We start from the raw sequence: 24,850 nt of genomic DNA, 5'->3' as shown, positions 1-24,850 counted from the left end.
GACTTGATTACGTTGTGGGTGTCAGGCACTGTGTCTCAGCAAGGAGGAAGGTGCCTAAGGATCCTGCCCATCAGTCTGCCCCACCCCTCCCAACACAAGCGACCAGGCAAGGCCGGGTCCCGGCAAGACTCTGAGCAGCTCTGTGAATTTGCATTACAGACTGAAATGAGCTCAGTTTTTAATTTGATTTTTCCTCTCCTGTAACCAGCAAAGTTCACATTATAGATAAATCGCCCAGAAATTCCAATTTAATAAGGCATATACATTTTCAGGCCTAAAAGCACAGAACATATCTTGCACACTGGTATTTTTATACTGAAAAGCTTATTAAAAAGACAGCTTTGAAAATGTCAGAAATTTACATAGTGTGCCCAGCCAGTTGGTCAAAAAGGCTGATTTGACAAAAGTATTCAAAAGCTGGGCAGCAGAAGAGCAGGCTGGCTGTGGGCTTGAGCCCTGGTCCCCTCCAGGTCAGGAAGGACGCACCTGCTATTCAGAGCCCCCCAGCTCTTAGCTTGGACCAGTGTGTAGTGCGAGCCAGCATGGCGCTGGGCACACTCAGCCCTGGAGACCCTCTGCCCTTGTGCCTGGGGGTGTGGTTCTGAGGAGGGGCAGCAGGGTGGGCTTCGAGGGCACCTGTGGTCAAGGACACCTCTGCTCGGTGTCCTCCAGAAGAGGTACCAAATTAAAAAAAAGAGAGAGAAAAAAGCAAACTTGAATGGTCCTGAGTCACACACATAGCAGAGCTATGGGTACCTGGCTATTTTTTAAGGAAGAAAAATAGTGACTGTGACATGCACAAGCATAAGTGGCCAGGATGGTGCTGTCAGAGTGTAGCATCCACATTCCAGTCCCGGCACTGATCTGAACATAATGACACTTTATTCAAGAGAGGAAGCAGACACATTGATTGTGCTGCAAAACTGTAGCATCATAAGACAAACAAACAAACGAAGAAGTAACAGAGTGAGAAATCAAGAGCACTGCTTGCACACCAATATGAAAACTACTTTGAATAATCAGGGCATAAAATATGGTCCATTTAAATTTTTCATTATTTCAAATCTATTGAACCACCACAAATCATCCCTGGTTCACTTATGACCCTGTTACCTGATAAACTGGGAAACAAAGGTCACCTTTCTTTGCATTTTCCCTTTCCAGGATGTTTCCAACTGAAAGTGAAAAGATGCAGTAAGCCTTCCCTGGGCCTCCACCGTGTGTCAGGCCATCCACTCACCCGGCCACGGCACAAGGCATATACTGCACGCTGGCCAAGGTCTGGTCCCTGCAACCCCACACATCTGTGCTGAGCTCCAGCTCCACCAGCCCTGAGCTGGGCTGCTTTTGGCAAGTGGCTAAGCCTCTCTGATGTTTGGTTACCTCACCTTTAAAACAACGACGGTACCCACTTCATCAGGTTGTTGTGGGTCATGAAAACGAATGTAGTAGCACACATACAGCTCAGCACTGAGCCAGGCAAAGTAAGCATTCTTTGCTTATTTTAGCCAACGTTTACTTCATCTTGACACCAAGGAATTTAGAGTTCAGCAAAGTTGGCAGATCCATAAGGCTCATATTATGCTCTAGCCAGAATTTGAATTTATGCGTGTGCTCAGCGAGGACCTAGTGGAGGGTGATTAATTCTACCTGGGAAGTCGCACAGGGTGACAAAGAGAAGACATTTGAGTGGGGTCTTGAAAAATAGTGGGAGCTTGCCAAGTGGAAGTGTAAATTACTATTGAAATGAAAGCCTGGTGTTCTTAAAGCAGCTGCTTCTCAGGAGCAGTGTGTCTCTTCTGTTTTTAAAAATTATTGAGATGATAATTGAGGCAGTAAGGGGGTGGGCTGCCCCGCGGGACCCCATGCTCTCTGCATCTGTCCCTGCACTGCGGCAGCTGCAGATGCTGTTCACAGGGCTCCGCCAGGCTGGCTATTTACGAAACAGCCCAGGTACGGTGCGAGACCGGGAAAAGAGGACACACTGGCTGCTGCCCCAGTGAGCCCCTGACATGGTGGCCCGACCTGCAGCACCACAGGGTCCTGCTCAGTGTCCTGCTCATCAGTAAGAGGGAAGTACACATATCACTGACCCCGCAGGCTTGGAGCAAGGACTGCCAAAGCAGCATCTGGACCCAGGGACTGTGCCTGATGCATGGCACAATGAGATGCTGGTGGCTGCCCTCAGGATGGTGGCTGTTGAAAGGCACCATGCCCCCGCAGCTGCATGAGAAAGACAAGACCAGGCACTTTCCAGGGAGCCGCAGGACCTTGCCAGGACAGTTCAGTTCATGTCTCTCCCATGCTAGAGAGATGGGTACAAAGCCACAGAGCCTCTCTACGGGTCAGCACGACCATGCTGCTGTGGCGCATCCCCTTGGGAAGACCCCAGGCCACTAGCCTGGCTGCCAGTGCTGGAGGGAGTGAAGGTCTCTGGTGGTCAGGCCAGGGCCTCGGGTAAAGTGTCACCTGCCCTGGGATGCCAGGTGGTTCATGGCCACTGGAGACACACCCCTCCCCATTGATAGTCCAACCTTTCTCATCCCTGGTTCCCACTCTTGACAACCAGGTGGACCATCGCTGCTTCCACTGACCACGGCCTCCCAAGAGGCAGTCACATCGCAGCCCCCAAGATCCCCTCCAAGTCATGAGCAGGGACCACTGCGGCTCCCTCCCCTGCACTTCTGAGAACTCCTCCCCCTGAGCAATCTCCCATCACACAGTCTCATCCTCATTCTGTAATCAGAGGCAGCTTTTCCTCAAGTCAGTGTCTTCTTTAAATTCAGCATCAACTTCTAAAAAACTATCTTCTGACCAGCACCTTGAGCAAGTAAGGTGGTGGGAGGTAGGCTAATATGGAGTTCAGAATGGAGGCTCTGAGATCAGACCACCCAGGGCCCACATCCTGACTCTGTGACTTGAGCAGCTGTGTAATCTGTGCCTCAGTTTCTTCATCTGTAAATGGGGATGTTATACCCACTGAGATCATTTAATGATGCAACCTTAACAAACCGCTGCAAACTTGGTTGTCGGAAATGCATTCTCCCACAGTTCCGGAGGCCAGAAGTCCAAAATCAGTCTCACCAGGTCAAGCAAGGTGTCAGTCAGGCCACACTATCTCCAAAAGCTCAAGGGGAGAATCTGTTCCACCTCTTCCAGCTTCTCCTGGCTGCAGAAGCCCCTGGCCTGTGGCTAGACCAGTCTAGTCTCTGCCTTCAGGGTCATGGGGCCTTCTCCTCTATGTGTCTCAAATATCTCTGCTGTCCTCTTATAAGGACACCTGTGATTGCATTCAGCACCCACAGAGCCCAGGGAAGCCAAAAGCCTCCCATCTCACGATCTTCTATCAGATATGCGAAGTCGTTGCCCTAAGTGGGAACACTGACAAGCTCTGGGATGAGGACGTGGGTACTCTTTCCACTGTGAGGACTAGGGTGGGAATTTTTCATAAGCTCTTCACTGGAGATTTGTAATCCTGTTGGTTAAGTCAAGTTTTAAACATCCTTAGAACCAAAGCTAGCCATACAGGGCGAAGATGATCCACTTTGGGCATCTTAGCAAACCAGTGAGCTGTGCGTGTCTGTGTCTCTCCAGGGAGGTGGGGAATGGTAGGAAAGCAGGAACTTGCATCTCTCTGGCTTCTACCACAAGGGCACATTGGTACTCAAGCCTCCCAGACCGGTGAGAGCTGAGCCTTTCAGTTAAAGGCTGCCTGCCAGAGAAGACTTTCACTGTTACTTTATGCCTCTTTCTGTGGTTTCAACTTGAACAAAGAGCATGTATTACTTTCACAACAACCTCAAAAAAATGTAACATTTTTAAACCTTTTGATGGCTTCCTGTTATCCAGAGTCCAATCCCTTTATAATAAAGCTTCAGTTCTTTGTAATTTGGCCTCCTCTGCTTCTCCAAACTTCTTTACTTTCCATTCCCCTTGAAGAAGCTATGTTCAAGGCCGCAGTGTCTGTATCCAATCCTGCACCTGCACTGATTCAGGAAGTATCTACTGAGTGTCATGTACGTGCTAAGCAGTGCTCTAGGAACTGGAGTTATGACTATGAACAAACACACGTCCTTGCCCTTGTGAAAGTGGCACCCTAGTGTCTCTCCAGGAGTTAACTCATGCTGTTCACCCCTCACTCTGACAGCACCGCAACTCAATTCCTCCTGTCTCGATTCAGATGTTGCGTTCCCGAGGGGCTGGGGATTTAGCTCAGCGGCAAAAGCGCCTGCCTGGCAAGCGCAAGGTCATGAGTTTGGTTCCCGGTACCAGAGAAAAACCAAAAAAAAAAAAAAAAAAAAAAAAACAGATGTTGCGTTCCCTGTGCAGTCCCCAGGGCTACCCTCAATCAGAGGTGATGTTTCCAAGTATCCTCCCAGCCTACGCCTTCACCCCAGCGCTTCCCCTACTTAGTCTGCATACAGGGTGCATTCAAGATGTAAGAGAAACCAGACTGGACCAAAGAGATGGGCTGAGACTCAGCCTCATCCTCCGCGTAGGCTTGTCCTGAGGAGAGAGGAAAGGGGGCACATGTGCAGACCCTTCAACACAGAGCAGGCTCAGGTGGACGGTCAGCTGTCACTCTCCAAATGAGAACTGAGACTGTAGTAATGTTTAGCGTTTGTGTTAAGCACGGCCCGGACCCTAGCATAGGTAAGGGTGCCCCAGACTCAATAAACATTGTTTGTCTCTAATTTAAATGCAGTCTGACATAGTTTGGGGTTGTTTTTTTCCAGGTATTCTGTTTACAAGGATCCAGCAGGCTGGCTGAATATTAACCCCATCAATGGGACTGTTGACACCGCTGCTGTGCTGGACCGCGAGTCCCCCTTCGTCCACAACAGCGTGTACACGGCCCTCTTCCTGGCGATCGACAGTGGTGAGTACTTTGAAAAAGACGATCGAGGGTACGCATTTCAGTTACAAATATATTTTTATATTTCTACATATTTTCTGGCACACCATATGGTGTTATTGGGGAGAATAGAAGCGAATGGGACCAGGGAAGCAAATATATAAACATAAATCCTGAGTTAGTAGTATCGCAGTCTGGGAATTCTTGGGTCTCTGTGAAAAGATGAACATGTCCAGGTAGGGGTCAGAGCAGTGAGCTCCCTGTTCTCTACCTGTGCGGGCACCCAGCTAGGAAGCCAGGCTGGTGGCTTTCACATTAGAGCCATGTTCTCATTGGAACAGAGAGCTCTGTGATGTGATACAAGCTGAAGGAAAGTCCCACAGGACACCACTGACCCTGACCATTGAATTGCCCCCTGGCTTTTATCTTATTAAGAGATGTTTCCATGGAAAGACATGGAAGCTGCTTCATAACAACACAACGCCTGCTGTTCATTCAAAACCTAATAATGCAACGGCCAGGTGCCGGTCCCTGCTTTAGATGCTGGGAAGACCAGAGCAAACCAGCTAAAACCTGTCTTCCTGGGGCTGGCATGCTGATGCAGAAAGCAAGCAGAGTTCAAAGTGCCACGGGCATCCTCTGCTCTGAGACCAGACTGCAGGGAACCACGGCAGAAGGGGAGCCCTCTTAGGAGACTCCTAGTAATTCAGGGGCTTGGAACAATTACAGGGGTGGGTTTTAAAAAGGCTCTGGTTCTAGAAATGTCCTCTATAGTGTGAATACAGAGTTCAGGGATTTGCCATTAATTCAGACGAGTGTTCAGAGGGGAGTTTTGGACAATGTTAAGCTGAGATATCTGCTATGTCAAATGTGCAAGAAGTTTCATTCTCCCTACCATTCCTAAAAGCAAAGTGCTTATAGCTACAGAGTCAGTTTTGGTCTTTATGTCTCAAGGTAAGTATTTATAGGTATTCATCATCGTACTCAGCAGTAAGGCGTGAACTAAGGTCTCCAGGGCCCAGTCTCCCTATGCTGGGTAATCACATATGTGGGGAGTCCTTGTGGTCACTTGGCCCCTGACTTAATCAAGTAACCAGAAAACCACAGTGGAACATCACACCTATTCTGATGAGGCCAAACCCAGAGGAGCCCCTCGTCCACCCTGAGAAGTGGTGTTGGGAGAGAGACTTCAGAGAGAGTGGATATCTAAACTGAATAGTGGATACACTGATAAAATGCAGGACATTCTAATACCTGGAAAGAACATACAGGAAGTCAGCAAGTTGGCCAGTATGACTGCAAGCTAGTAAGGCAGACAGCACGATAGATGGTACAGTAGTATGCAAAGATGAGCGTGGAGAGCTGAGAAGGCAGCAGACTAAGTTGGATCTGGGTGTGGCAGTAAATGCTCAACATGTGTCCCAGAACCTGACCCTCACATAGCTGTGGACCAGATGGGGAAATCAGCCATGAAATGCTCTGGATGCTCTGCCAAGGAGTCAGACTTGATTAGGTCACCCATTTGGCTTCAGAACGAACTGAGCTTTAGAAAGACAACTCCCATGGCAATGTAAAAAGGGATCCAAGTACGGCAACATATGAGTTGGGAGGCATTAGACAGCTGTAGGAGAAATCCAGGTAAGAGAAGCAAGGACCAAGGCAATGAGTCTAGTTTGGGTGCAGCATCGACAGCTGGAAATATGTTGAAAACCACAGCAGGTGTCTGAGTTAGAGGGCACAGTACCTTGGTTGGCAGAAGGGTGAAGGTAGATGGCATTGGAAGTAAAGAAACAAGCTTTGTAAAGAACCCATGCTGGAATCGAGTTAGAGAAAGATCGCTTTAAGGTGTCTAGTGCGTAAATCAGGAATGATCAGTCCGTGGACAGGAACTAGAGCTAGTGTCAGAGCATTACACCCATCTTGATCTGGGGGTAGACGTTGAGATATTGTTCCATGAGAAGTTGGCAGCGTAGGGTCAGAATAGAGGAGAGGGGATCTTGCTTTGGGAGACACCAATACAAAAGAGATGGCAACCTTTGAAACAGAGACGCCTCCAGAAGGAATAGGTCTGCACACAATGGCTAAAGCCATCAACAGTGGATGACAATTAGCCAAGAATGCTTCAAATGATGAATAAATAAGGAATGTCAGTTATAGATCAGCTCCATAAGTGATTTCAGGTTCTGTACTACAGATTTCAGTTCTGTACTCACAGAGAAACTTCTCAGTTAAGAATGCCTTGAGGGAAGGTTGAGCACAATCTAATTCTCATTGTCTTATGAAATAGTATGTATAATTATTAATAAAAAAAAAACCAGGAAATACAGAACACTCTTGTTCTTGCCAGAAATTCTTGCCTTCTTTCCACATATGCAAAGATCAGTTATGCCACTCTTTGTGTGTGTGCATCTTGACTACAAATATCGTGGAGAACTAATGCACAATCTGCAGCTTAGGAAACCGACAGACAGTTCAACTGACTTTCTCAAGTCCTATCTTTAGGGTATTATCTTCCAGGACGGGGTCTGGTGCTCAGTGGTAGAGCTCATGCTTCTCAGGCACAAGGCCCTGGGTTTGATCCCAGTACCACAAAAAAGGAAGGAAAAATGTTTCTCTTAGGACATCATTTCCTATCTTTGGTTTCTTACACCCTTAGTGTCCTTTAAAATTTCTATCTGGAAGCAGCAAATGGGTTTAAGTTCCACCATGACAGTTGCTAGCTATCTGATTTGTCTTACAACATAGTCAGGACCTAAGGACACATTGCAGTCAAGCATTTCTGTGGAGGAAACTGGGTCTCGGGTGTTCTCAGTGTGTTCCCCACATGAGCTGCCTGGCAGTGTGACTGCAAAAGCTGCTTATCCACTCTGAGGCTCTGTCCCTGCTTCTGCAAAGTGAGGAGGATAATTCCTACTTATGGCATTGTTGAGAGAAATGAGGAGGTGAAGTGCCATGCCCTCCAGACCCCCCACCAAAAGCCATATTAACAGCTTGCAAAATGTTAATCCCACCCCAATGGGGGTTCCAGAAAGGAAAGAGTAAAGCTGGCAATAATCCTCCCATGACCCAAGAGAAACAGCCTCTCTTAATACTCACATCGGATAAAGAAGTTCAAAATCTGGTATCACAGATATTTCCAGAGGACTAAAATGTTCCTAAAGATGTAAGGAGAAAACAGGTTGTCATTAATTAATATACAGAACCATCGCTAGGAATAATAATCTTGAACAAGGCCCAAAAGACTTGGAGTAAAAAGATCATAAACTTCCAAAAGCACATAAATCAGACTAACTTTTGTTTAAAGACTCCTTTTTGTCGCTCACTGTATCTCTTTGTATTATGTTTAACCAGGAGAGACCAACACTTATTTATTAGATCAGAGTTAATAGTACTAACTGATGCTTCATCTTTATCCAAAGGGAGCATTTGTTTTTATTAATTTTATAGAAATTCAATTTGTTTGATGGAAGAATAAGAGCTTTTGTCATTCAGCATGAGGAAAGCTAAATCTCTTAGGTTGATTTTCACCAATCAAGGAGTCATTCGGGCATTTGTACAAAAACATGCTGATACACTGGAAGGTCGAGAAGCTTCGAGGTAGGATGTAGTAAATCAACACCCCCACTGCAAAACTGGGTAAATCCAGGTAACTTACAAAAATCAGAAAATACGAAAAAAAAAAAAAAACTTAATTGCCCTAAAGACATCAGAGAACCATAAAAGAAGTGAAGCTTAAATAAGCTAAAATACTCAGGAGAAGAACCACTCCAAAAACTACAACACAACCAGCCAGTGTTTTCCTCTAGGGCCATCTCCTGGTTCTGAGTGAGAGTCAGGTTGGCCCAGGCAGAGACCTGTGGAGGGAGAAAAGACATCAGAAAGGCTTGCAGGAGTCAGCTGAGCTGGGGTGACAAAATGGAAAATTGCAGGGCTTCAAACACAGGTTGTCACCCCTATCCGCCATGGAGAAATACTTTTCAAAAGACAAAGGGACGTCTCCTGGAGTCTCACAGGAGACAAAACAACCAGAGGAACCAAGCTCTCTTCACACACACAGCTGTTCTCTCATTAGACACCTGCCAGATTCTGAAGGTATAAGGCATGGAGCGGGGAACAGGACCAGATGCAGCTTCAGGACACGCTGAGTCTCCGCATTGAAATGCTCAAGGCTCTCAGGCTCCATGAGGGCCTTGCCGAGCAACAAGGGTGTGCCGAAGTTGAGCGGGCCTCACTAAGCGTGCAGTCCACCGACCCACCCTAGCCTCACACTGAATTGTTACAGTCAGTCCTCAACGTATCTGGTTGACCCAGAGAAGGGGAAGCGCACAGCAGAACAACTACCCGGAGCCGCGTTTATACATTACCCCAGATTTACAATTTAAAAACTCACTACACCTTTAGGAAAACAAGTATGGGGCTGCGATTTAGCTCAGTTGCACAGCATCTGCCTGGCAAGCACAAGGTCCTGAGTTCAATTCCGGGTACCAAAAAGAAAAAGAAAAACAAATATGTGTAACTGACGATCAACAAGAAAATACAAGGGTCCAGATATTTGAGTTAGCATACAAGGGCTTTAAAATAACTTCACTTAACAGGATCAAGGAAGTGGAATAAAGCACAGGTTAAAGCAAAGGGGAAAACACCACAAATCTGGAATCTATAAGAAGGAATCAAATGGATATTCCTAAGACACATACATCTGATGTTGAGAACTCAACAGGTAAATTTAACATTTGAACACATGATTTGTGATCTGGAATATAAATCACAAAAAAACACTCAAAGTGAGGCACAGAGAGAAAAATAACATAAGAGACAGAGGGACACGTGTGAAATTTAAATCCCAGAAATTTAAATCCCAGAAAATGGAACAGAACAAAACTTTTGAAGATATAAATCTAGAAATTCAGGGGCTGGGGATATAGCTCAGTGGCATAAGTGCCTGCCTGGCAAGCGCAAGGTCATGAGTTCGATCCCTGGGACCACAAAAAATAAAAAATAAATCTAGAAATTCTCTAAACCCGAGGGAAAGACATCCACTTGTTAATTTAAGAAGGTCCCCAATGCACAAATAGGATCAACAAAGGAAAACACATTTCAGGCCATCATCAACAAACTGATGAAAATCAAACTCCAAGAAAATGGTAGAAAGCAGGCTGAGAACAAAGTAGGGGCTTAGAGCTGCAGGTATGGCTCAGCAGTGGACTGCCTGCTTACCAATCACAGCTCTACCACATCTCAGGGTTCTAACCCAGCAACACCAAAAATAAACAAACAAACAGACCTTTACCCCCAAAGGAACACCATATGACCAATAATTGACTTCTACATGGAAATAATGGGGTCCAGCAATGGCATAACAGCCTTCTAAGCACATTGAAAATACCTGCTGTGTTCGCTTCCATCACTATAGCACAATTGACAGAAGTAACTATTAAAGAGAAAATGGTTCACAGTTTTGCTAGCTCCCATCATGGCCGGTTGGTTAGGGGCATGTGGCAAGCAAGGACATCAGACCTGGGTTACATGGCCAGGCAAAAACATGCACATCAACAGCCAGGGAGCAAAGACAGGAAGTGGAAGTCCAGGTGTCCAGTGTCCCCTCTGAGGGCACACCCCAGTGACCTGAGGTCCTCCTACCAGGCCTCACTTCTAAAGGTCTCATCATCTCCCCCATAACTGCCACCCTGGGGACCAAGCCTTTGACACACAGACCCTGGAGGACCTTCCAGATCCAAAGTATAGCATCTCCCATCCTAGACTCCCATAGGTTTCAAGTTTTTCCTTCAGAATGAAGGTAAGTTGAAGACTCTTGTGGACAAACAGAAACAAAGGAGGAAATGTATTGTTAAGAGAATATTTCAGGAAAAGGGAAGATGATCCCAGAGCGATGTGGAAGTACAGGAAGCACAAAAAAAAAAAATGGAAAGGTAAAATATGCATAAGCCAATAATTATGATGGCATGAGGAGTAAAAATACTTATAGAACTAAAATATATGATAACAATAACACAAAAGGTGAGGGCCAGTAAGGATAGTTAAAACAGGTCTGCAGCACTGGAGATGTGGTTAAATTAATACCTTGTATCAGACTATAATAAGTCAAATATGTCTATTGTAACCCTAGAGTAACCACACAAAATAAAAATAGAAAAAGCATACAAAACTAACAAATTAATGAAGGGAGTTGTGGTTAACAAAGAAAGGATGGACACAGAACATTTTTAATGAGCCACACAGAAATATAATAAGTATAAACCTAATTATCCCCTAATTAAATGCAAATGGTTAAATACTTCAAGTAAGATTATCAGACTGAGTTTAAAAGTCAGCATACTACATGCTACCTATGTACACTAGACACACTTTAAATAAAAGAACAAAGAATGAATGTAGAAAACAAAAATAGTCTTTGATAATACTGCATACCTGAAACAAAAACCATGAAAGTACATTTTAACAAAAGAAACACAGAAAGAGGTAAAAGGCCCCTTTCATAATGATAAAAAGGACTAATCTAATGGGAGATATCATAATCCACAATCCTAAATCTATATGCACCAAACAACACAAGTTCAAAATATATAGAACAGAGAAAGCAAAAACGAGAAGAAAACAAATCCACTACCATGGTGAGATCCTTTAGCATATATCTTGCATTAGCTGAGAGATGAAACAAGAAGTAAAGATAGAGAACATTTCAACAGCATGATGAATAAACTCAGTCAACTAACATATAGAACTCTGAACTGAACAACTGAATACATTCTTTTCAAATCCACAAGAAAATAATTCACCAAAGTTGTTCACATGCAAATATAAAGAAAATTCCCACACCTATCACTTAGAGTATGTCTTACAGTTACAATGGAATTAAGGTAGAAATTAATATTAAAATATAACTAGAAACATCTCAACAGCCTGAAAATACAACTATGCACTTGTAATAATTCGCACTCAAAAAGAATGTTAAATAAAAATATTATGGAAAAAATAAAGAAAATGTGAAATATCAAAGCTTGTATGTTGCACCACACTAATAGTGCTCAGGTAGAAACTCAAGTTGGGCATGTCAGTGCATGCCTGTAAGCCCAGCACTCTGGAAAGCTGATACAGGAAGATCTCAAGTTTAAGCCCACCCTAGACAGCTCAGTGATTTATTGAGAACCTGTCTCAAAAAAACAAAAGTTGAAAAGGGCTGGGGATGAAACTCAATGTGAAGGCCCTGGGTTCGATCCCCGGTACTAGAAAAATATGTAATAGAATCGGTAAACTCATAAAGACAAAAAAGAAAAAGAAATACTAGCAATATCAGAAATTAAAAGGGGAAAATGACTATGGACATCAAAAAGTCAGAGTATTATGAACAATTTTATGCTATAAATTTGACAGTTCAGATGGAATAGACAAATTTCTCAAAGATTTAAATATATCAAAAGTGACCTAAAAAGAAAGAGCATAATTTTAAATTGCCCAATATTTATGAAAAGCAAAATCTCTAAGATTTTCACAAAGAAAACTAAAGGTCCAGATGGCTTCATTACATGTTTCCAAATATTTAAAAAGGAAAAGCACCAAACTTGTATAAACTCTTCCAGAAATAAAATAGAAGAAACACTTAGAAACTCTTTTCATGAAACCAGATTTTATCTAAAACCCACAAAATCTTACAAGAAGGCTCATGAGAATACATTTTAAAATCCTTAACAAAATATAAATGAACCCAACAAAATATCATCATCTTAGTACTTGCATATGAAAACATTGTAAATCAATTCATGATTTAAACAAAAAAAAAAAAAAAAAAAAAACTTTTAGCAAGCTCAGAACCTTCCTTAATCTGATAAGGCTTTAGAGAAGGAGGTATTGCTTCAATAAGCATCTTGCTTGATGGTGAAATACTAAAAACGTTTCCCTGAGATCAGGCCTCATCAGAGCAGGAAAAAAAAATGAGGCTTTGGAATTAAAAGAAGTAAAGCTCTTTTATTTGCAAATGGTATTCCTGTGTACCATTTAATCTAAAAGAATATTCAGAAAAATGTAATAAATTTAGTAAAGTTATCAGACATAAGATTAGTATACAAAATAAACTGTATTCTATACCCCAGCAACAAACATTTGGAAAATGAAATTTTTAAAAGATACCATTTACAAGATACACCAAAAAAAACCCTCAAATAGCAAGGTATAAGTTTAAAGAAAGTTGTCCAAGTTCTCCTGGAAAACTACAAATGACTTCTTAAGAGAATTTTTTGTGGTAAAGCCTCAATACCATAAATAGGGAGATCTACCATATTCATGGATTGGAAGGCTCAGTTCTGTTGAAATGTCAGTTCTCCGCAAACTGGCCTAAGGCAGTGATGGTGAACCTTTTAGAGACTGACTGCCCGAAACCCACTTACTTATCACAAAATGCCATCACTGCAATTAAACCTACATGCTGAGATTTTAGTTTAGAAAAAACAACTCATACCCTTGGCTCACATTCCAGTAGAGAGGGCTCTGCACGCCTGCTGTGGCATGTGTGACAGGTTCGCCACCACCCACCTGAGGAATGCCACACGATACCCAGCAGAATCCTAGAATATTTTAGAAGGTGGGGAGAAACAGGCACTGATATGCTAACTGTAGAAGTTATGTTGGAATACAAAGGGCTAAAAGTGCCCAAGACAATCTTTTTAAAATTTTTATTATTGCAGTATTTTTATAAGTACATGTTTGTAATGCATAATGATCAGATTCTTCATGGAGAGCAGGTACACCTATGTAACTCACCCTAGTTCTTTTTAGCTCTTTACCTTCCCTTCTCTCCCTCTTTTCACTATCTCTTGGTCCCCTCCCCATTTGCAAAAAAAAATCTATCTCCCTATTACCTATTATCTATCTTATGTTTTGCTCTTTATTTATATTTTGCCTTTCTAGGGAAAGAAACTTTTCAAAGGGAGGGAACAACTGGGATGAGGGAAAAGAGAAAGAGAAAGAAGGGAAAATATGTATGTATACACACACACAGGATGACTGAGAGAATTGTACTACCAACTTCTATTGCTTTATTGAAAGGAACAGTTAATGTTTAATTGTTTGATCAACGTTTTTTTTTTTTCTTTTGGTTTTTTGCCAGTACCAGAAACCGAACTCATGACTTTGCACTTGCCAGGCAGGCGCTGTGCCACTGAGCTAAATCCCCAGCCCCAGTTTGATCAATCTTAAATGCCTGTATTTTTTAACTGAGTAACCAATTTGAAGATAACAATATATAATACAATATGTATTGTCAATTTTCTACCACCTTGTCTGAAACTCTGTATTGCTTCTATTGGGTGTTGTTTTGTTTATGTCTGTTTGTTAATGTGTTTTTGTTCTTTATCTTTAATATATATATATATATATTGGAATATATATATATATATAGGAATATTTAAAAGTAGAAATTCCATTTGACCCAGTTATTCCCCTTTATATATATATTCCCCTTTATATATATATATGTGTGTATATATATATATATATACACACACACATACTTTGGCTTTCTCACATAAGAGAAATCCTGTGATATTTAAGCTTGTGTATCTAATTTATTTCATTTAACATTACTGTCTCAAGGTGCATCCATTTCCTACAAATAACCCAAGTTTATCTTTCTTCATGGCACAGTAGTGCTCCATTGTGTATGAATACTGCTTTCTTTATTCATTCATCTGTTGATGGACATACAGGCTGATTCCAAGATTTAGCTCTTGTGAATTGTGCTGCTATAAGCCTGAGCATGCATGTAGCACTGTAATATGATGTCTTTAACTCTTTCAGGCAGATATCTAGAAGGGGAATAACTGGGTCAAATGGAATTTCTACTTTTAATGTTTTGAGGAATCCCCTTACTGATTTCCATAGTGATTGCACTAGTTTACATCCCCACCAGCAGTGTAGAAGGGTTCCTTTTCCCTACGACTTCACCAGCATTTGTTATTTGATTTCCTGATGTTAGCCATTCTTTTTGGAGTAAGATGGAATCTCAATGTTGTTTTAATTTGCATTTCTGTAATGATCAGTGATGTTGAACTTTTTTGTGTGCATTACAGGAAATTTGTATTTCTTCTTCTGAGAAGTGTCTATTCATTTAAGTGGCCCATTTGTTATTGGGCCTTTTATTTGAGGGGGTCTAGTTGTTTTGAATTATTTATGTATTCTGGATATTAGTCCTTTTGGCAAGGAAAAGCAGTCAAACGCTTCTTTATCATTCTGTGGGCTGTCTCTTCACTCTGTGAGTTATTTCCTTTGCTGTGTAGTGGCTTTTTAACTGGAAATTATCTTATTTGTGGATTCTTGGTATTTTTCATATACAGTTGGGGTTCTGTTCAGATTGGATTGTCAAAGGCCTTTTCTGCATCAGTTGAGGTTGCCATGTGATTTTTGTGCTTGATCCTGTTTATGTGATATATCACACTTATTGATTTGCATATATTGGACCATCTCTGCATCCCTGAGATGAGTCTTTCTTGGATATGATGTATGATCTTTTCAGTGATATCTTGTATTGTGTTTGCCATTATCTTGCTGAGGATTTCTGCATCTATGTTCATTTTTGTTGTGTTCTTTTCTGGTTTGACAATCAAGGGAATGCTAGCTTCCAGGAATGACTTTGGGAGTACTGTTTCCCTCATTAAAGAGTTTGAGGAGTATTGTTATTAGATCTTCCCTAAAGTTCTTAAAGAATTTGGGAGTAAATCTATAAGATGTGCGTTTTTCTTAGATGAGAGGTTATTACTTCTTCAATTTCATTGTCTAATATTGGGTTGGTCAGGGATTTTACATTTTCTTGGTTCTGCTTTGGCAGTTTATGTGTATCTAGGAATCTATCAATCAATTTCTTCTAAATTCTCCAAGTTATTAAAGTACAGGTTCTCAAAGTAGTTACTAATATAATAATCTTCTGTATTTCACCAATGTCTTTTGATTTCACCTTTCTCATTTCTAATTACATCAATTTATATTTTTTTTCTTTTTTTATAAGGCCGACTAGGTGTTTTTCTATTTTATTATCTCAAAGAACCAGATCTTCAATTCATTGGCTCTTTATTTTTAGTCTCAGTTTCATTAATTTCTGCTCTAATTTTTATAATTTCCTTTCTTGTGATAGCTTTGCATTTGGATTGCTCTTGTTTTTCTAGGACCTTGAGGTGCATCATTAGGTTATTCACTTGGACTTCCTCTTTGTTTCTGATGGGCAGTCACAGCTATAAACTTCCTGCTTAGAGCCGATCTCATTGTGTCCCATAGAATCTGGTATGATGCATTGGCATTGTTTGATTCTAGGAATTATCTGATTTCTTCTTTGATGTCTTGTGTGACCCCTCAGTTATTCAGGAAGATATTGTTTAATTTCCATAAGTTTCAATAATTTCTGTGGGTGTTTTCTGCCAATGATTTTCAATTTCAATACACTATGATTTAATAATATGCACGAGATAATTTTGATGCTGTTGCAATTAGTATACTTTGCATAATATGGGCTATTTTGAAGAAAGTCTCATGTGCTGTTGAAAAGAGTATGTTTTCTGTTGCTGCTGCTGTTGTTTTGGTGGTGGTGGTGGTGTAGAACACTTTGTAGAGTTCTGTAAGTTCATTTGTTCAAAGGCTTGGTTAAACTCTGATATTTCTTCATTGATTTTTTTTGTCTACTTGATCTATCTATTTGTGACAGTGAGGTATTGAGGTCCCTCAATATAATTGTGTTTATCTGGTTATTTAATGTCCAATAGTACTTGCTTGAGGAAGTTGGGTGTGCCAGTACTTGGTGCACATGTGCTTATAGTATCTATTCCTTAACCAATATGTTAATATGTCTTTGCCTCTTCTGATCAGTTATGGCTTGAAGTCTACTTTGTCTGAAATTAGGATAGCTATTCCTACTTTTGCTTTTCTAGTTCCCCTTGCAAGGAATATTGTTTTCTATCCTTTGGTTTTTAATCAGCAAATATATTTTTGAATTAAATGTGTTTCTTGTATATAGACTATCATTGGATTTTGTTTCTTGAGCCACTCTGTCTTTTGATTGGGGGATTAAGGCCATTCACATTAAGAGTTATTACTGAAAGGTATTGACTTCTTCCTGTCATTGCATTATTTTCCCTTTATACCCCTACTGCTTCACTGTTCACCCTGCCTGGTATATTCATTCTATTTGATTTTTTGCCATATTTGGCTTCATTGTCTCTTTCTAGCATATCCTTAATAATTTTTTTGGAATGCTGGTGCAGTGGTCATGAATTACTTTAGGTTCTCTTATTTCTTTTTCTCCATCATTTGTAAAAATAGTTTTTCAGGATATATATGTCTGGGTTGAAAGTTGTTTTCTTTTTGAGCTGGAAATACTTCAAGCTCTCCTGGCCTTTAATGTTTGTGTTGAGGTGTCTGCTATAATCCTAATGGGCTTCCTTTTATAAAAGGTTTTTTGCTTTTCTCTAACAGCTTTTAAGATTCTGTCCCCGTATTGGACATCTGGAATATTGACTTTTATGTGTTGTGCAGAGGTTATCTTTTGATCATGGTTATTTGAGGTTCTATATACCTCACTTACTGCATGTTTAACTCTTTCCCTGTATTTGGGGAGTTTTCTGCTATTATTTCTGTAAACAGGTTGTTTATGCCATTTATGGTGTCTTCTGATTTTTCATTTATTCCAATTAATCTTAGATTGGTCTTTCCATCATCTAGCAGCTTTTGGACCCATTTTTTCATGTCATTTTGTTATTTTAAGGTATCTCTGAATAATTTGGTACTGGAGGCACTGTCTTTTAGACCTGACACTCTGTCCTGACACTTGTCAAAGTCCACTGCTCCTATTTTCAGCATGATTTTCAATCTCACGGATTTTCATTTGGAACCTTTTCATGGGTTCTACCTCTTTGCTAACCTGGTCATTCACGTTCTGCATCTTTCTGTTTAGTTCAGCTAGCTTTTTAAAATGTCTTCTGTAAACTTCCTGATTGCTTTGTGTATTACATCCATTATTTGTTGTATCTTCTGTGAGCCCACCAAGCAGGTTTTTTATCTGTTTTTTAATCTTCTGTGTTATCCTTTCAAATAATTTGGCTGTGTGGCTTCTGGTTCCTCCCCCTCAGTTCCCCATGGCTTGGCTTTAGGGAAACAGAGAGCTTTGGGAAGCATTTTGTTGTCTTCTCTTCTTATGTTTTTATTACTTTTTGGGTTATTTTGTTTTGTTTATGCTTAGGTTTGCAGGCCCTTACAGTGTATGGCAGTCTCAAGGCTATAGTCCATTTCTCCAACTTCTCTGTAGCTCCTAATTTTCCTGTCAGTTCCTTTCCAATTTCTGCAGATCTATTTTTTTTCTCTTCACCAAGTTGTTATTTTCTAGATTTCTGGGTTCTGAATCTCAAAGAGGCTGAATTTTGCTGCTGATCATTACTCCATCATTTTGTATTTTCTCAGCTTGAGAATCTAAAGAATAAATTGGGAGGTTTACATTCAGAACCATTAGAAAACAACAATAATTAAAGCTGTGTGGTATTTGCACAATGATAGGAAAAAGCTGTCCAATGAAATAGAAAATTCAGAAAGAAACTCACAAATACATAAGTTACTGATTATGACAGAGACACCACAACACAGCAGTGCAAACAAGAAAGCATGGTGTTTTTAATAAATACTGTGGGGTTAATTGGATAAATATACAAAAAGCAATATATCCTGATCCCCTGCTTAGTAACCAGTTCCAATATATTATAGATCAAAACACTGAAGGTGAAATAATACATCTTTTAGAGAAAAACACAAGAATATGCATGTTCTTGGTTTAAGCAAAGTTTTTTTAAAACAAGACACGAGACTACAAAAGACAAAAAGAATATCTACACATTTTTTAAAACAGACTACAAAAGGAAAAAAGAGTATATATATGTACATATATGTGCATATATACAGATATATACATATATACATATATATGTCTTCATTTTGTCACATGACTGTTAAGAAAAGGTGACTCACAAAGGAAAAGACATTTATAACACAAAGAAATCCTACAATTATAAGCAAAACACATAACTCAAATAATTGAGGGACTGAACAGATACTTCCATGAAAGAGGATATACAAATGTCGCTGAATACATGAAAATATGATCAATTTAATTAAACAAGAGAATATAAATTAAATTATTCAAGTTTAAATTAAATATAAATTAATCAAAGAAATATAATGAAATGCAGTACAGTAGTGCTTCTATAAAATGGCTGAAAGGAAAAGATGGAAAATATCATGTGTTGGCTATGATATAAAATAATCAGCACTCTCATAGTACACCCAGTAAAAGTGTAAATTGGTACAACCATTTTGGAAATAGAGTATCAACTAACACTGAGTAGAGGGACCAGGGATATAACTCAGTGGCTCAGCACCTGCCTGGCAAACATGAGATCCTGAGTTCAATTCCTGGTACCAAAAATAAAGTTGAGTAGACATATATCACACTAGCATCTCAGAATTGCACACTTAAATATTATATGGCTGACAATAAATGTGTTCTCCAAATCACAGTGCCAGAATGTTAATAACAACACTAGCCTTAAGAACCCCAAGTCAGAAATTATCCAAATGCAGGGGCTGGGGATTTAGCTCAGTGGCAAAAGCGCCTGCCTGGCAAGCGCAAGGTCATGAGTTCGGTTCCTGGTACCGGAGAAAAACCAAAAAAAAAAAAAAAAAGAAATTATCCAAATGCACCGCAAAAGAAGAATAACAAATTGTGGTACATTCACACAATGTAGTGTACACAAACATTAGAAAAAGAATGATCTGTAGCTATTCACAAAGACACAGATGAATCTCACAAACATAATGTTGAGCAGAAGAATGTGCAAACAAAAGACCACTGATATAAAAGTCCATCTATATAAAGATTAAACTAGGATTGAAATGGAACATAGCTGAGATTACTTTTCAGTGCCTTTCTTGATCTGTTAGTGCTGGATTGCATGGGTGTGTTCAGATTTGTGAAAATTCTTCAACCTATGTATTTATGATACATGAGTGCTTCTGTGTTTCAATAAGAACCTAGGAATGCAGGGCCACAGAGAGAGCATGTACCTAGTCAACCGGAGCACTGTAGCCATTCGTGTATTCTCTAGGTATCTACTTACCCTACAGACAGGCTCTCAGCATCTTATTAACCCAAGAAAGGACAATCCTTCACTGCTGATGGACCAATTCTGCCGAGGAGAGTGATGGGATTTCTGCAGAGAAAATAAAGCAAAGCATGCCCCCTGCAGTCCCCACTTGAAAGGGCAGAGGTGACACCATCATAGCTTGCTACCCACCACTCTGCTGACTCAGTTTGGAATAAACATAAAACAGAACCACATGAGTATTTTCTTTTAGGAACCTCTTAGAGGCTGAAACTCTGAGGTCAAAATCAAGCCACGTAAAAAGACACGCTCGAGCTGGCAACCTGAGGTTAACAGGAATAGAGTCCTTTGGATCTATTTCTTTGGGGCCCCAAAATTAGTTAATAAAGTCTACAGCCATGCTTCATAATAATACTACAATGCCCACCTTGTAGTTGATTTAGAAGGGAAAATATATTTTGTTAACTGACAGACTATTCAGGGTACTTTTCTTAAATTGTTATCAATTTTAATGGGCTACGAATTACCCAAGAATGTCATTTCAGTATAACTGGAAAGCTTTTGTTTTGCTAAATCAGAGCTGGCTACAGTTAAGTGATTTGGTGTGTAAAGCCTTTAATCCTATAGATTAATAAGATATGACCTTTAATACTGGCAAGCATTTTATCTTTAGAGATGAATACGATCATTTGCCTTGTATGGTCCAGATTTTCTGAAAAGGTTAAGATAGTGCCTTCAGAGCACAGAAGCTCTTATTAAAGACTTCAATGGGCACAGAATTGTCTTCCAGCCTTAAGAAAGAAAAAATAATAACTGTTAGTGAAAATACCAACCTGGAAAGAGGACATTCAGAAATGCAGTAAAATGCAAGGTTTGGGAAATGTGCTAGAAATGGGACAGAGCAGTAGCAATTAGCACTGGCCAAATCCTAGGATGATGACTGCTCCTGCTCAGGTGATCACCAAGAAGGCCAAGTGTTAGTATCGCCGTCTTACGTGGCCTGAAAACTGTCACAGGTGATTTCTTGTAAGAGTCCTGGAGCCCCACTGGGATGCTCATGGGCAAGGATGGTGGCTGTCTGCTGCTTCCTGGTGTACCACCTCCTGCTCCAGGTTCTATCCTGCTGGTCCTCCTACCTCCTCCTCCATCATGCCATCCTCCATTCTCCCATATGTTCAGAAACTATACAGGATTCAGCATTACTGACTGAAGCTCATATGTCCTCAAAGACCATCTCAATGGAAACTCCCAAGAAAATACCAATATCTTCCTCCAGTACACCCAAGTGGCCAGCACCCATACTATGCAGAGAATGTTAAAATAAAAAGTGAATCTCGGTTAGTTCTTTCTAAGATTCAGTGCATGTGAACTCGGAAGTCCATAGCATCTCTAGGGTCAATCTGAAGTCCCTGTGATCTCCAAAAATGTGGTGTTCTCATCTATTTCCACCTGAAATAGGAGGAGAGACAGAGTCAAAAAAAAAAATAGCACTAAATTCAGCAGCCCATTTTCATGACTTAGCAACTTGTATAAAGTATATTTGAATCTCTTCGTGAAGAATGTGTCTACCAAGAAGACACATAGATACAGAAGCAAGTATAACAGCTATAAAATTAGAGTAGAATTGACTAAGATCACAATTTTTCATAGGCTAAGATATATCATGTTCCAATCTGTCTTTCTCCTTAGTCCCCCTATATGATAGATGCCCTGAAAGTGTCACTGATTCAACAGTGAAATATTGTTCAAAGTACACTGAGATTGATTAAAGGAAGAAAAATTCTATTCAGTGCCATAGTGAAATGACTACTGAACCCCTGAATAATAACAGAGCCCCAAACCCAGGCACAAGAAAGAATCTAAACTTCAAAAGAGACCCCGTCTCTGCTCTTTCTCTTTTCATAGATAAGCCAAACTCTAATCTGCATGGAGGACTGAGGAAGATTATTTAGATTGATTTTACTTAGAAGATGCTAGTTTGGATAAAATCAAGCCATTAGTTATGATGGCAACCCAATTAAGCCAGTTTAACACCCCTTATCTCAGCTGTTATATTAATGGAGGAAGAAAAATAAATTGAAGACCCAGCCATCATTCCTTGTTATTTCAAGTACAGTAAAATATCAGTCAAGTTGAAAATACCAGCTACAGTTTTGTCACGGAGAAAAATGGCACAAGTGAGTTCTCGGGGTCTGGTGAGAGACGCTGCAGTCAGACATCAGAATGAGCCTGGCTCCCGTCTCAGCAGGACAGCTACGGGCATGAGGCTTACGCTCTCCCAGCCTCGGTTTCCCTGCCCACAGAGGGAGACTGCTAGGTTGCTCTGAGGACTAGAAATCATGAACACAGAGTCCCCGCAACCTAGTAAGCACCTCAGAGGTGTTTAAGTGAGCCGAACGTGAACGGAGTCACAGGCTGATGCGATCTGTGTCCACTCTGGTGGTGATCTGAGCATTTTTCTAGGGAAATGATGTGCCACAGAAGCCTCTGCCCACAGGAGGGCACTGCACCAGAAAAGTAACCCAAAAGTGCCTCCCGCAGTGTGGACACTGATGTGGGGAGCCCACACTGAGGAAGGTAGAAGCTGACATAGGTCCATCTGAAGACAGGACATTTCCAACTGAACCACCTTAGACACAAAAGTCTCATTCATTCTTACAGGAAGGAGACTGACTGGGGCATTAAAATGCTGCCCATCACACCCACATGTAGCAGCTCAGTTCGTCCTGCCTTTGGCTGATCCCGCTCTGCATTCCCTAGTGCCCAGCTTGGTAACAGCACCAGCACCTGCCCGGTCCCCAGGCTAGAACATGTCCTCCGTGAGGCTCCTACCCCAGCACTCCCAGCCTGGCCTGTAATGTCTGATCAGCAGGCCACCTCTGCCCTGCATCCTGGCTGCCTTTTTCCACCCCTTGTAGTTGTCCCACCTCGGTCCTGGCCTCCTCGCAGTCCTCCTGTGCATGTCCCTCTCACTCAGGTCCATCCCTCTGCTAAAGTGCCTGACTTCTCATGAAATAGCCACCCCACTTCTTCCTGTTAGACCCCTCATCCTCTCCTCAGCGTGTCCTACACCCCCAGCACAGGCCCCTGCACTGCTGATTTTGTGCATGTCCAGCCAGGCACAGGGCCGAGACTCAGCAAATGATTACTGTATTGACTGAAAGAGTGAAATGAAAGTGTCATGTTTAAACATGACCTCCACGTCAATGCCTTCCCTGCTTTTTCACTTTTCTCTAAAGTTAGCAAAATAGACACAAGAAAAGCCAAAATGTTGTAATTAAAAAACAAACAATTTAGCTTCAGATCACTGTCTTTTCTTAAAGAATTTTAAAATCTAAATTACGTGGCTAACTTCTTAAGTTCTATATCAAATACTACATGTAGAAAACTGGCATTATATTTTGCAAACTTATTTTCTGCCAAGCTTTTGGTGGTATACTATTAAATTTTTTCAATATATATGCTTTCTAAAGTGGAGTTATCAAGATGTCTATTAACAAAGCAATAAAGAACACTTGTGATTTAAGAGACAGTGAGGTTCTCATCTTAAGCAGCACATGCTAAAATGGTAAGTGAAATATTGATGCTGAAAGTACTGAATAAGACACAGGGATGAACAAAGTAACACCAAGGACAGCCCTACAGAGAAACCTGACTTCCCCTCAGCTTTAAAGCAAAGGGCAAGGTCAGTCCGAGGCCGTGAAGGATGTGACGTTTATTAGCTCACGGATACTGACTGAAGGTTCAGCAGAGGACAGTAGGTAGCTCCACCTATGCATCCTACCCCTATAAACAGCCTTGACACCCAGCCTGCCATGCCCAGCAGCTCTCTGACTTCGACTCCTCCTCCACTGCTCGGTGCCCCTGTTTGTCCTCCCAGAACTGGGGCCTCAAGCTTCCATGAGACCCTAAGTGAAGCCTTACCTGTTGCCCCTGGTGTAGACACCCTGCTTTGAATCCATCTCCACGGACCTGCCCCACACACAGGTGTCTGTCCTCCCCCAGGTGAGATAAGTGAGGCTTTGAATTCAGATCAGCCCAATAATCTACCAGGATTGGGAAGGATCCTAAGGCTTAGACTCTACAGAACTTAAGAGACCGACTTTCTATTTTACTTCTTCCCCTTCCTCCTCCACTTTATTTTTCAGGCACATCCTCACTTTGCACACATTGCACACTTTGCACAACACCACTTGTACTCACGATTCCCAAGGGAAGATATGTAGTGTGTGCTTCCGGAGGTGAGTCTAGGAAACCAGGAGACCAGTGACTTGAAGGATCTACCGCTTGCTGACTCTTCTCAGAGCGAAGTTCCTGCTGGGACCCTAACATTCTGTACACATGAAATCAGCTCATCCAGCTCTGGGGGCGCCAGGCACCCTGTCATCTAAGGGCAGTCTCTTGGGACATGCATTCAGAGTCCTACCTCACTGTTCTAGGCATGTCATGTCATGTACAAATCCGGTTCTTTCTGTGCATGTGTGGATAGCAGCATGATTCAAAAGGAAAAGCAACCCAGTGTCCATCAGCTAGCAAATGGATAATCAAAACATGGTCCATCCATTCAGTAAACTGCTAGTTAGCCATGAACAGGGACAAATTAACACGTGTTAATTAACACATGCTGCAACATGAATGAGCCTCAAAAACATGCTAAGTGAAAGGATGCAGACCCCAAAAGACTACATATTATAGGACTCCATTTATATGAAAGGATAGGCAGATATACAGAGATAGGATAGATTGGTTAGTGGTTTCCAGGGCTTGGGAATGGAGAGAGAGCTAATATAGATGATTTCTTTGGGGGTTGCTAAAAATGTCCTAAAAGTAAATACGGGTGATAGGTACACAA

General features: G+C 41.3%; 1 protein-coding gene across 2 annotated transcripts in view; it reads left to right on the top strand.

Annotated features, from left to right (window-relative positions):
- Cdh13 (cadherin 13) overlaps positions 1-24,850 on the top strand; it is a 1,142,761-nt gene that overhangs the window by 1,096,987 nt on the left and 20,924 nt on the right. For both annotated transcript variants that reach the window (XM_005413239.1, XM_013509197.1), the window contains one exon: positions 4,737-4,879. In XM_005413239.1, coding sequence (XP_005413296.1) covers positions 4,737-4,879 — 143 coding nt within the window. The remainder of the gene's footprint in view (positions 1-4,736; positions 4,880-24,850) is intronic.

The sequence above is a fragment of the Chinchilla lanigera genome, unplaced genomic scaffold (assembly GCF_000276665.1).
Source record: "Chinchilla lanigera isolate Chin_1 unplaced genomic scaffold, ChiLan1.0 scaffold00163, whole genome shotgun sequence".
NCBI classification, from domain to species: domain Eukaryota; kingdom Metazoa; phylum Chordata; class Mammalia; order Rodentia; family Chinchillidae; genus Chinchilla; species Chinchilla lanigera.
Note: the sequence above shows the minus strand (reverse complement) of the source record. Positions and strands in the feature narration are given on the sequence as shown.